This window comes from Elephantulus edwardii, unplaced genomic scaffold (assembly GCF_000299155.1).
Source record: "Elephantulus edwardii isolate Elephantulus edwardi_28Jun2011 unplaced genomic scaffold, EleEdw1.0 scaffold00214, whole genome shotgun sequence".
In the NCBI taxonomy this organism is placed as follows: domain Eukaryota; kingdom Metazoa; phylum Chordata; class Mammalia; order Macroscelidea; family Macroscelididae; genus Elephantulus; species Elephantulus edwardii.
In genome coordinates this window covers 3,214,998-3,227,865 of record NW_006399964.1, presented here as the reverse complement: position 1 = coordinate 3,227,865, position 12,868 = coordinate 3,214,998, and the positions used below count along the sequence as shown (strand labels likewise).

Sequence of the window (12,868 nt, the reverse complement as noted above, 5' to 3'; positions counted from 1 at the left end):
CATCTCTCCAATGCCTAATATGTCAATATTTATGCGTTCCATTTCTTTCTTAACAATTTCTAATTTTCCTATATTCATGGTTCTCACATTCCATGTTCCAATCACTAGGGTCTGCTTACAACTGTTCCTCTTCCTTTGTATTTCCATACTTGAAAGTCCTACCCAGGTTGTCCTTTCTGTTAGTCTATGTGTGTTCTGTTGTACATAGGGTTTTCAGAGGCCTGCTATTTCAGAAGTGGATGCAAACACACTGTGCCTTACGGTTCTGGACAAGACTTAGAAAAGCAGAAAATTCTGCATCAGTTTGCAGCTGACTGCAGATCTTTTATATTAAGATTAAAAACATGTCCAACCACCAGCAATCAAGCCACAGGTCTTAATTCTTACGTTTCCTCAACTGTACAATGAACTATTTTCATAAATAATGTCTAATGAAATAATATATTGTTCTACTGCTAGGGCAAAATAAATACATTTTTGTCCAACTGAAATATAATTGTCATTAAAAGAATTTTTAAGAGTTTGAAGAAAATACTGTGAAAAGTTCTTGGTTACACATATGTTATGAAATGTCATGGTACATTCTACCCATTTTCACTCATTTTCCCTTGTACACAGTATTGTTTTGACAGTTATTCCTTATTCTTACATTTAACTTTCTTACTACCAAAAGAAAGTATTTATGCAAAGAAAAACTCTTTGAAGCCAGTTATGCCATGCCTTGCACAAATGTGGTGAAATCTAGAAAAGACTGTGTGTCCCCTGTTTATTTCTGAACAGAGGGCACTAGGCTCTTCTCACAAACTTTCTAGTGAACAAAATGTGTCTATTCTTCTCTTAAAAAAAATATTACTTTTCCATATTCTTTCTGTCTAATTTAGTAATTTTTTATATTCTATTCTATTCTATATTCTATTTCTAATGAAACGTAAATTGTCTCAAAAAAATCTGCTTTTCTTTACATACCTCTGTGTAAACCTGTTAATAACATATCCATCACTAATACCCAGTGTAAAGTTTAACACAGATTGTCGGTAAATAAATGTACAAGTTTTTAGTATTCAACATGGCTAAGATCTAGAAAAAAAGACTTCTCATTAAAATTATTCAATAAAGGTTAAAATATATTTGCAAACGTTTCAAGAACGTAGATTGAGAGGCAGATTTATGTTAAGGAGATAAGGACCTCCTCGTATTAATTTTAAGACCTCAACCAACTGTTAAGGAAATGGACAATCAATAAAACTGAGTTTAAAGTAGTAAGAAATAATTCACTAAAAGCAGATATGTTTAACTTAGCTACCAATCAGGAAAATGAAAAACAAAACCATAATATGACACCCCTTTTCATCAATCAGAATACCAAAACCTATTACAATTTGGGGAAGGTATACTTGAGATTCACCTGGAGATATATTAAAATGCAAATCCTAATTCCCTATATCTGGGATGGAATTGCAAATTCATAGCAAGAGCTGAATCAGAATGAACCAGATTTAAAGTTATAAAAACATAATGTGAACCAAGAATTCTATATCAAATATAACTGTCTAGAAATGAGGATGAAATCAAATATCTGCAGATAAGAACTGATGGAGTTCATTACAAGCCTGTACTGTGAGAAAAGTTAAAGGGAGTCATTCACATTGAAGTGGAAGGCTACTGTATAAAGTGTACAAGTCAAACTGTATAAAGAAACAAGATACGTGGTTATGGCGGTTAACTCTGTGTTAATCATTATATCTACACAGATTTAGCAAACTTTGTTTAAAGTGAAGAGGAATTGAAAGGCTTGTTGTAGAAGATCAAGGATTATAGACTTTAATATAGTTTACATCTCAACATCAAGAAGACAAAAATCCTCACCATTGGGCCAAGAGGCAACATCATGATAGATGGAGAAAAGATTGAAGTTGTCATTTAATCCTCCTTAGATACAAAATCAACACCTTTTGCACTGGGAAAACCTACTGTAAAGGATCACTCCAAAGTGCTAATGATCTTAGTTTAAAGGATCTCTCCAAAGTGCTAATGACGTTAGTTTTAAAGACTAAGGTACAGCTGATTCAAGCTATGCATCTGAAAATTGGACAATGAATAAGGGTAACAAGAAAAACCAATACCTTTGAATTGTGATATTGAAAAGAGTACTAAATGTGCCATGGGCTGCCAAAAGAGCAAATAAATAAGTCTTGGAGAAAGTGCAAGCTGGGTGCTCCCGAAAGGTGAAGATGGTGAAGTTTCATCTCACATATTTTGGTCATGTTGTTAGGAGGGACCAGTCCTTGGAAAAAGACATCATGCTTGGAAAGGTGGAGGAAGGTCAGAGAAAGAAAGATCTGCAGGGAGGCCGCTGACACAGTGACTATAACAATGGGCTCAAGCATATTAGAAATGGTGAGGAAGGCACAGAAGAGTGCAAAGCTCAGATCTGTTGTTCACAGGGTCACTCTCGGTCACGCTCAACTCGATGGTTCCTAACAAAGAGTCTAAGGTTTAAAGGGCATCCCACTGGCCTGGTCCATACTAACCTGCGCTGCCAACTCAACGGCGGCAGTTTTTGGCAGACTGAACCCACCAGATGCTCTGAGGGAAAAAGATGGGCAGTCTTCTCCAGTGCAACTTACAGCCTCAGAAACCCATTGGAGAGACAGTTATTAGTGGATTCCAGCTGAACATCAGTGAGTGAACTCTGAGTTTTAATGCCTATTTTCACTAGTGGAGAGAATACCAATATGCCCAGGTATGATATGGCAATAAATACATACATAATGTCAACACTGCATATTCCCAATCAAATATATATTTTAAAAATACATTTCTTGGTAATCATGTATTTTATATCTTAGAATATGTCAAACTGACGTGTATAATGACTTGGGTCTGCTCCCTGTAGTTTCACTAATTGTGAAAGAAGATTAAGTCTAGGGCTTCAAATTCCTAGTTGAAGCATAGCCTACTGACCTGAAAGTTGTTATATATTCTCAGAAGGCTTTGGAAAATCAAACCTAAATTTTCTGAGTGGCTGAATTATAACACAAATTGAATTCTCAACTTTACAAGGGTTTGATGTTACACTGAGCATATTCACTGTGAACAAAAGGTATTCTGAAAGTTGGAAGAGGGACATATTCAGAAATACTGTTAAGCCTGAGGGAATTAAGATTCTAAATTCTGTTGGGTTTTCTGTGAGTAGAGGCAGCCTATGCTTCTCCTCTCAGGAGATTACTCAAGCTTTCTCTGAGGAGGCTGAAATGTTCTCCCATGAGGCATCTACCTTTCAAACCACTGCTGATTTCCTTCAGGGTCCACCTCCACCACCTGTCCTTGATTCCAGACCTATGATTAGACTCAAATCTCGTGCTAGGAATTGCAATTAATCTGTTCAACAAATGGGCATGAGAAAATGGACTTGACATGTGCAAAACAATAACACTGGATCTCTACCTTATACTATATGCAAAAATTAACACAATATAAGAGTTAAAATGCCACAATTCAGAAGAAATTAAAAGGCAAATCTACAGAACGTTATATTTAGCAACGATTCTTTGATATGACAAAAAATATGAACACAAAGGAAATCTATACCGATTAGATTCTTATTAAAACACTCTTATTTTTAAAAACTTTCATTCATTAAGAGGCATAACTAAGAAAAAGTTTCAAAACCAATTGAAAGAATGGAAAATATATTTAGAAACCACATATTTGATGTTCTTCCAACTCACCAAAAAGACAACATAATTTTTGAAATGAGAAAAGGACAGGCATAGACATTCTTCTAGGAAGACATAGTAATGGCCAGAAAATACCTGAGAAGATGCTTAACAGTAAAAAAGGAGTAATTAAGGCCATTAAAAGACACTGCTTTAACTTCAATAGGATGGCTATTCTCATAAAAATAAAATGTAGCAACTGTTGGTAAGACTAGGAAGAAATAAGAACATTTGCAATTGTAATATGAAACAGTTGGGTACTTCTTCAAAAAGTTAATATAGAAATCTATTGGCTTCATAAATTTTACTAAAATCACAATTTAAAATTTGAGAAATCTCTAAAGACAATTTCAACCAAACAATAAAGAGACAAATTATAGCTAGTGGCACTTACAACTTATAGGAATGCTAATAAAGACCTATGAGATCTTCTTCCTTTAAAAAAAAAAGTTAAACACATACACTCAATATTTGAAAGCATCTTGTTGTTAGGTGTCTTGAGTTGAACACGACTCATAGCAAGTCTATGAAAAAGATCTGAACCCTGTTCTTTCCTGAACCATCCTCACACTTCCTGACAACACAAGAGCCACTGCAGCAGTCATTGTTTCAATCCACTTGGTTGAAGGTCTTCCTCTCATTCAGCGACCCTCTTCACCCTTCCCAAAATCATGTTTCTCTTCAAGGAATAGAACCTCCTAGCAACATGTCCAAAGTATGTGAGGCAAAGCTTCATTCTTCTTGCCTGCAAAGAGCACTCTGGCTGCACCCTCTCCAAGACATATATGTTTGTTCTCTTGGCCGCACATGGCATGTTCAGTGCTCTTCTCCAACTCCACAGCTCAAAGGCATCAATTCTTTTTCTGTCATCCTTATTCACTGTCCAGGTCTTAGATGCACAGCTAGTAATCAGAAAGACTATGACCTAAATCAGATGCACCTTAGTCCTCAAATCAACATCAGTATGCCTCAAGAATTTGGAAAGGTCCCTAACTGCATATTTTCCTAGTGCAAAGTCTCCTTATTTCCTGACTGTTCATTCCAAGGGTGTTAATTGTGGATCCAAGCTAGATGAAGCTATGGGCAATATAATGAATGACCCAGAAAGCATCAAAAGAAGATAGAGGAAATATACAGAGTCACTATACCAGAAAGAGTTGACTGACACTAAAAATTTTAGGAAGTACCATATGAACAGGGACCAAAGGTAATGAGGAAGGAAGTAGAAGCTGCATTGAAGGCATTGGCAAAAAATCAGGCCCCAGGAATCGAGGGGATACTAATTGACTTGTTTCAATTAACAGATGCAGACTTGGATGTACTCACCACTCTATGCCAGGAAATCTGGAGGATAGCTGTCTGGCCAATAAATTGGAAGAGGTCCATATCTGTTCCCATTCCCAAGAAAGGTGATCTAACTGGATGTGGAAATTATTGAATAATAATGCTGATATCAAATGCAAGCAAAATACTGAAGATTATTTAAAAATGACTGGAACATATAAAAATAAGATACTGTCAGAAGTTCAAGTAGGATTTAGAAGAGGCTGTGGCACCAGGGACATCATTGCTGATATCAGACAGATCCTGGCTGAAAGTAAGAATCCTAGAAGAATGTCAGTTTTTGCTTTATTAACTATGCAAAGGTATTTGACTGTGTGGATCATGACAAGTTGTGGCTGACACTGAGAAGAAAGGGGACCCAGAGCACTTGCTTGTGCTCATGCAGAACCAATACGTGGGTCAGGAAGCTGTTGTGCAAACAGAGCAGGAGAGCATGGTCTGGAATTGGAAAAGGAGTGTGCCAGGGTTGTATTCTCTCTCCATACATGTTCAGTCTATATGAAAAACAAATTATCCAAGAAACTGAATTCTATGAAGAGGAATGTGGCATCAAGATTGGAGGGAGACTCATCAATAATCTGCGTTATCCAGATGACACAAACTTACTTGCTGAAAGTGAGAATAACTTGAAGCACTTGTTAGAGAAGATCAAGGAATGCAGCCTTCAGTAAGGATTACATCTCATTATCAAGAAAACAAAGATTCTTACTACCGGACCTAGGCAGCACCATGGTGAATAGAAAGGATTTGAAAGCAAGGACTTAAGTATTTGAACACTAATGTTCACTGCAGCATTCTTCATAATAAACACTGGCAGAATGCTGTTAATGGAAAAAACCCAGTGTTCATTAAAAGATAAGTGGGTAAACAAAGGTAATGGATATTATTCAGCCATGAAGAGAAATGAAGTTCTAATATATGCTAGAAATGAATTAATCTTGAAAACACTGAACTAAGTGAAATAAACCAGACATAAAAGGGCAAATGCTGCATGTCAATCTAAGGTGCACCTGATTCAGGTCATGGTCGTTGAAATTACTTGTTATGCCTCAGAGAAGGAGACAATGACCAAGGATGACAGAAGAATCTATGCCACTAAGTTGTGGTATAGAATGTTGAAAATTTCATGGACTGCTAAGAGAACAAATGGGTTTGTCCTGTTGTTGTTCATAAGGGCCATCGAGTCACTTGCAACTCATGGCGACCCTATATACAAGAGCCCTAAACCTTGCTCTATCCTGTGCCAACTTCACTGTCTCTGACACACCTACTCCCATTACCCCAATCACCAAATCAATCCATCTCATCAAGGGTCTTCCTTTCATGTGCTGTCCCTCTACCCTCTCAAACATGACATCCCTCTCTAAGGACTGGTCCTTCCTTGCAACATGTCCAAAGAATGTCAGAGGATGCTTCGGAATCCTTGCCTCCAAGGAGCAGCCCAGTTTTTCTCTCTCCACGACAAACTTGTTTGTTCTCCTAGAAGTCCATGGTATATTCAACATTCCTCTCCAGCACCACAGCTCAAAGGCATCAATTTTCTTTCTGTTATCCCTCGTCACTGTCCAGCTCTCTGATGCATAGCATGCAACTGCGAAGGCTACGGCCTGGATCAGGCGCAGTCTTCAGCCTGACACCATTGCTCCTTAGTCTTCTGGAGAGGTGCTTGACAACCTACTTTCTCAATGCAATTCGTCTCGATTTCCTGGCTGCTGGTACCAAGAGTGTTGATTTTTGAACCAAGCAAACTAAAACTGTGAACAATCTCAATCTCTTCCTCATTCATAATGATGCTGTCAATTGGTCCAGTGGTGAGAAATCTTTGGTTTGTTTTTTTTTTAATTAATAAATTTTATTAGTTTTAATGAACATTTACAGATATTTGGGGTTTTCATTCATTCATTGTTGCACTGTTTTCTCTACCCTCCTCCCAAGTTCGTTCTTCTCTCCCCTCCTCCCGAATGTCTGTTTTAATTGTCCCATTGCCACAGTGCTTGTCAAAGCCAGTTCTGATTAATCTCCTTTGTCAGTGTGTCCTTTGCCATTCCCTATCACTCCTCCCTGAGAGAGACTTCACCCTGATTCATAAGGAAAAGGGGATGGCATATTCTCTTAGCTACTTCCTGCTGAAAAGGGACACTGTGGGTTTCAGGGTGAAGATCTGCTCTCACTACTCTAAAGGGCCCCTTTGGCAGTAGGAAACACATAGACTATTATGGAGATTGATTTTGGAATTTAGATGCACTGTTATCAATTGTGCTTAGCCATACATGTTCATATCCTTGAAGATGTATCATGAAAGTGTTGCAGCCTAGAAGATACAAATTTAACTAACAAGTTAAAAGTACATGAGTCAAAAATTAAAAAGCAATAATATTCCGAGTAGAGGTTCTAATAGTGGCACAAATCAAGTTACAGAGGGAAGGTGGTTCTTACAATAAAAGGCCTATAGACTAGCACTTTGTCTATTACAGTGTAGAGGTTAGGAACCACAAGATGTAGAGGCTCAGCTATGTCATTTATGGTTCTTAAAAATCTTTGTTTTCTTGATGTTGAGCTTCAATCCATATTGAAGGCTGCAGTCCATGACCATCTGCAGCAAGAGCTCTTCAGTTTCAGCAAGCAGGGTTGTGTCATTTGTATAACACAGGTTGTTGATGAATATTCCTCCAATCCTGATGCCACATTCCTCCTCTTATAGTCCAGAGTACCAGATGATCTTTTCTGCATACAGATTGAAAAGGAATGGAGACAGAATACATCCCTGGCAGACACTCTTCCCGATTTTGAACCATGCAGTATCTCCATGCTCTGTTCTGATGACTGCCTCTTGATTCAAATATAGATTTTGCATAAGCACAATCAAATGTTCTAGGATTCCCATTCTTCTCAGAGTCAACCACAGTTTGGTGTGATTCCACACAGTTCAAAGCCTTTGCATAGTCAATGAAACACATTCCTCTGGTACTCTCTGCTTTCTGCCAAGATTCATCTAACATCAGCTATAGTATCCTTAGTACCACAGCCTCTTCTAAGCCCAGCCTGCACATCTGGCAGTTCTCTGTTAATATGTTGCTCCATTAGTTTTAGATAATTTTCAGCAGAATCTTGCTTGCTTGATACTGTTTGATAATTTCCACACTCTGTCAGGTCACCCTTCTTTGGAATGGGAACAATACTACTATCTTCCAGTAAGTTGGCCAAGTGGCTGTCCTCCAGATTTCTTGGCACAACTTAGTGAGCACATCTAGGGCAGCGTCTGTTTGTTCAAATGTCAATTGGTATGCCATCAACTCCTGGAACCTTGTTTTTTGCCAATTCTTTCAGAGTAGCTTGAACTTCCTCCATCACCACAGGCTCTTGCTCATACATTGTTTCATGAAATTCTTCTGTCTCAGCCAATTCCTCTGGTACAGTGACTCAGTATACTCCTTCCATCTTCTTTTAATACTTCTTGGATCATTTAACATTCTGCCCAAAGCATTCTTAAGTATTGCCACTTGTGACTTAAACTTGTTTTTCAATTCCTTCAGCTTAAGAAATGCTGAGCAAGTTCAGCTCTTTTGATTTTCTGATTATAATACCTTACTCTGTCATCCCGAGCTCCCCTTTGAAATTTTCTGTTCAGCTCTTTAATTTCTTTTCTTTTTTTTTTTAGCTCTTTAATTTCTTGATTCTTCCTTTAGCTTTGGCTTCTCGGCACTTTTATACAATATTCAGACAGAGTCTCATCTGACATCCGTCTTGGTCTTTTCTTCCTCTTCTGCCTTTGCAATGACTTTTTGCATTTGCATCCTTCATGGACAATTTTCTTGATATCCTCCTAAGACTCATTTGGTCTTCGTTCACTGGTGTTCAAAGCCTCAAGCCTGTTCCTGAGTTGGTTTTGAAATTTGTGTGGGATAGACTTAAGGTCAAATTTTGGTTCCTGTGGATTTGATTTTCTTTTCTTCAGCTTCAGCTTGAAATTGCATATGGTTTGTTCCACAATCTGCACCTGGACTGGTTTGCACAGCTGATATTGAGCTGCTCCAGAAATTTTTCCACAAATGTAATCAATTTTATTCCTATGCATACCATCAGGTGAAATTCATGTGTATAGCCTGAGTTTGTGTTTCTTATAAAAAGTATTTTCAATTAATAAATCATTGAGAGTGCAGAATTCTATCATTCAATCTCCAGTTTCATTTCTGTCACCAAGTCCATGTTTTCCAGCTACTGATCCTTCTTCCCTGTTCCTAACTTTTGTGTTCCATTATTATCAATGCATTTTGATTGCATGTTCGATCAATTTCTGACTCCTCTTTGGCTCTAGTTGTTGGTGCTTATATTTGAATGATGTGGTATTCACTGGACTCCTTATATGTGTATGGATATTATCATTTCACTCACCACATTGTACTTCATGACAGATCTAGAAATTACTTTTTTGATTATGAAAGCAACCCATTTTTTCCTCACCTTTTTACCCCTGACAAAGTAGATCAAATGATCATCTGATTCAAAATGTCCCATGCCAAGCCATCTCACTTCACCAATATCTAGTATGTCCATATTTATGCATTCCATTTCTTTTTTAACAACATCCAGTTTTCCTACATTCATGCTTCTCACATTCCATATTCCAATCACTAGTGTCTGCTTATAGCTGTTCCTCCTTCTTCGTATTTCCGTATTTGAGATCTCAGTCTCAATTGCCATGTCTGCTAGACTAAGTGTGCTCCATTGTACCCAGAGGTTTTCGAAGCCCTGTTATTTTGGAAGTGGGTGGCCAATCCTTCTTTCTTCGACCTCGATATTTATACACACACACACACACACACACACACATACATACACACACATATGTATACACACACACACACACACACATATATATATGTTAGTATCTGACAGACAAGCATTTTATAGGTATGAGCAGATGAAGGACATTTACTCAATTAGAGAAATGACCAATAAATTCAGTGTTGCTACCCACCCTCGACATGTGTGTATTGACCCAACCCTTCCCCTACTTCACCAGCATCCCCTTCTACTTCCACGTATACCGTTCAACACCTACCTTCCCTTAACCAGCCCTTCATATGATGGCTTAAATCTCAAGCCATTGGGGTTTCTGTGATTCTTAACACCTCATGCTGCTGCCAGTCTCTTATGATGCGGCTTAGTATCTCTTGAATTTAAAGAGTCTCCAAGTACAACTATCAGGTACAAGTATCAGGAAGGCTTCCTATGTCAGATCTGCAGTCACTGTGTCAATCCTTCTGGTTCATGGTCATCTGCTTTCTCTCTGAACCTCCACCTTTCCAAGCATGATGCCTTTTTCCAAGGACTAGCCCCTCCTAACAATGTCTTTGGTTTAGGAAATAGAAACTGTCGACAGTTTTTCTTAAGGAAAGGACTAGAGATCTTAGAGGTCAGGTAGGACTGAGGAAAGAGTGGATGAAGGAGAAAAGGGAATAAAACAATGAAAGGAAAAAGATCCTTTATGGCTACTTTTCTTCTCCAAAACCTAAAGAGCAGTGCCTGACACACAGCACATGCTCAATGCATATGTGTCAAATAAATTATTTCTCAGTGATTTTTTATAGCCCATGGACGAATGTAGAGCAATCCATAGAATGTTGTGCGGCTAACCAAAAAGTCCCATGTCTCCAGCTGTTCAAATCGACCAGAGAGTCCACAAGAGAAAGATGAGCAATAGCCTGTTAATATCAAAAGCCTCAGAAACCTGACAGAGGGTCACTGTGAATTAGAAAGGCAGTGAGTGAGCGAACGAGTGAGTGAGTGAGCGCGTAATGCAGCACACAGCAGAAACTCAACATGTGTGATAAACAGCGGTACCTAGAAAATGAACCTTTAATCAAAAACCAAGGCAGAAAAGAGCCTTAAACAGCTAAGTTGTAGGAGATTTAATCTCATTTTCTAATTACTTACTATCTCTTCATTCTAATAGTCAACTGACATTGTTTCTAATATTTCTGTTTATCTGCAAACCCTTTATCAGTCTCTTCTGTCAAAAGGTTCATGATCTTACTGCAAAGTTGGACATTGCCTACATTCTAAAAGTTGTCCTACTCAAAGCAGTACACAACCACCAATGGTTTCTATTTAGATTACGTCTTTAAAAGTATAAAGCTTTCCAATGGAAAGGTATTCAATTACTCAGGAAAACAACACATCAAATGAGTAACAATTACTCTGCGAAAGTAAGCACTCCCAGTATAAAATCTATAGTTAAATAACTTTTAAAGACAAAAAGAGGAAAATTGTAAAGATAGAAAAGATACTTCATTCTTACTAGATTATTGTCATCCTGGAAAGCGTAGTGCAACGTTGTAATCCATTTATTGTCTCCATTTACTAACACATCTCTTTCTTCTCGAAAGCATGCTGTCTGAAAAGGAAAAACAAAATTGAGAAACACAACACTTAGTGGACAACTGTGAATGTACGGTGCAAACAACTGCTTATATGTGTTTATTACAGGACTGCTGTCTGAAAAATGATTTTTCAGTAGCTCAATCATGGAATATGATTTTTCAGGAGCTCAATCAAGTTTCACAGTGCCCTCAGAAACTGGGATATCTGAGCAATAAATTTTTTACATGTGTATCACAGGAATTTTACACCGGAAAAAATCAAGTTCCCATTTAACAATTTCTACTAATTTCTTCAAAATATTTTTCAGTGACATTGGTTCCATTTTCTACATTATGCCAGCATAATCATTATTTCCATTCTGGTAGAAGAAACATATTTTAAAAATACATTCTATATTAGAAGTACAATTACAATACAAATAACAGAAAAATACACACAGTAACCCCACAAACCTCAGACCAGGCCATAATTTATATAAAAGAAATGGGAACATTTTGTTACATTTGTTGTTGTTGTTGTTTTACTAAGTGAATTTTATCAAACATTCAAAGAAGAACTGTTACCAATTCAAAAGTATTTCAGAAAAAACAAAAAGAGGGAATTCTCCCAGACTTGTTCTATGAAGAAAAACAATCAATGTAATTTCATCACATTAACAAAGAACAAGAACCACATGATCCTATCAATTGATGCAGAAAAGGCCTTTGACAAAATCCAAAACCCGTTCCTGAATAAAACACTCAACAAAATAGGACTAGAAGGGAATTTTCTCAACATTGTAAAAAGTATATATTCAAAACGAGAGATCAAAGGCTTTTCGTTTGAGAAGAGGAACTAGGCAAGGATGCCCTTTACCACACTTCTTATTCCATACTAAGACTTTCAATATAGCATTGAATAGGAGATGTGATAATGGGCATCCTTGCCTAGTTTTTATTGTCAAATTGGCAGACAACTCCACAACACTCATCAACAACAACATATGCAGATGACTTAGAAAACCCTAAAGACTCAGTGAGACATAGTCAACCAAGTCAGCAAAGTAGCAGGATTCAAGATCAAAATACAAAATTCAGTTGCATTTCTCTACAGTGACTAAGAGAATACAGAAAAGGAACAACAAAAAAAATGGTACTTCTCACAATAGCTAATCACCAGATTAAATACTTAGGAACAAATCTAACTAGAAACACAAAAGAATTGTTGTTGTTGTTGTTATGTGCCAACGAGTCATTTGCGACTCATAGCGACCCTATGTACAACAGCCCTAACCCCTGCTCTATCCTTTGCCAATCGCATTGCCTCAGACACACCCATCCCGATTAACCCAGGCACTGAATCAATCACCTCATAGAGGGTCTTCCCCTCCTGCGCTGTCCCTCCACCCTACCCAGCATGATGTCCCTCTCTAAAGACCTGTC

At 37.7% G+C, this 12,868-nt stretch overlaps 1 protein-coding gene across 4 annotated transcripts in view; it reads right to left on the bottom strand.

Moving 5' to 3' along the window:
• The window catches only part of CDC42BPA (CDC42 binding protein kinase alpha (DMPK-like)), a 418,998-nt gene that overhangs the window by 259,784 nt on the left and 146,346 nt on the right, over nucleotides 1-12,868 (bottom strand). For all 4 annotated transcript variants that reach the window (XM_006897745.1, XM_006897747.1, XM_006897744.1 and 1 more), the window contains exon 4: nucleotides 11,365-11,460. In XM_006897745.1, the coding sequence (XP_006897807.1) occupies nucleotides 11,365-11,460 (96 nt within the window). The remainder of the gene's footprint in view (nucleotides 1-11,364; nucleotides 11,461-12,868) is intronic.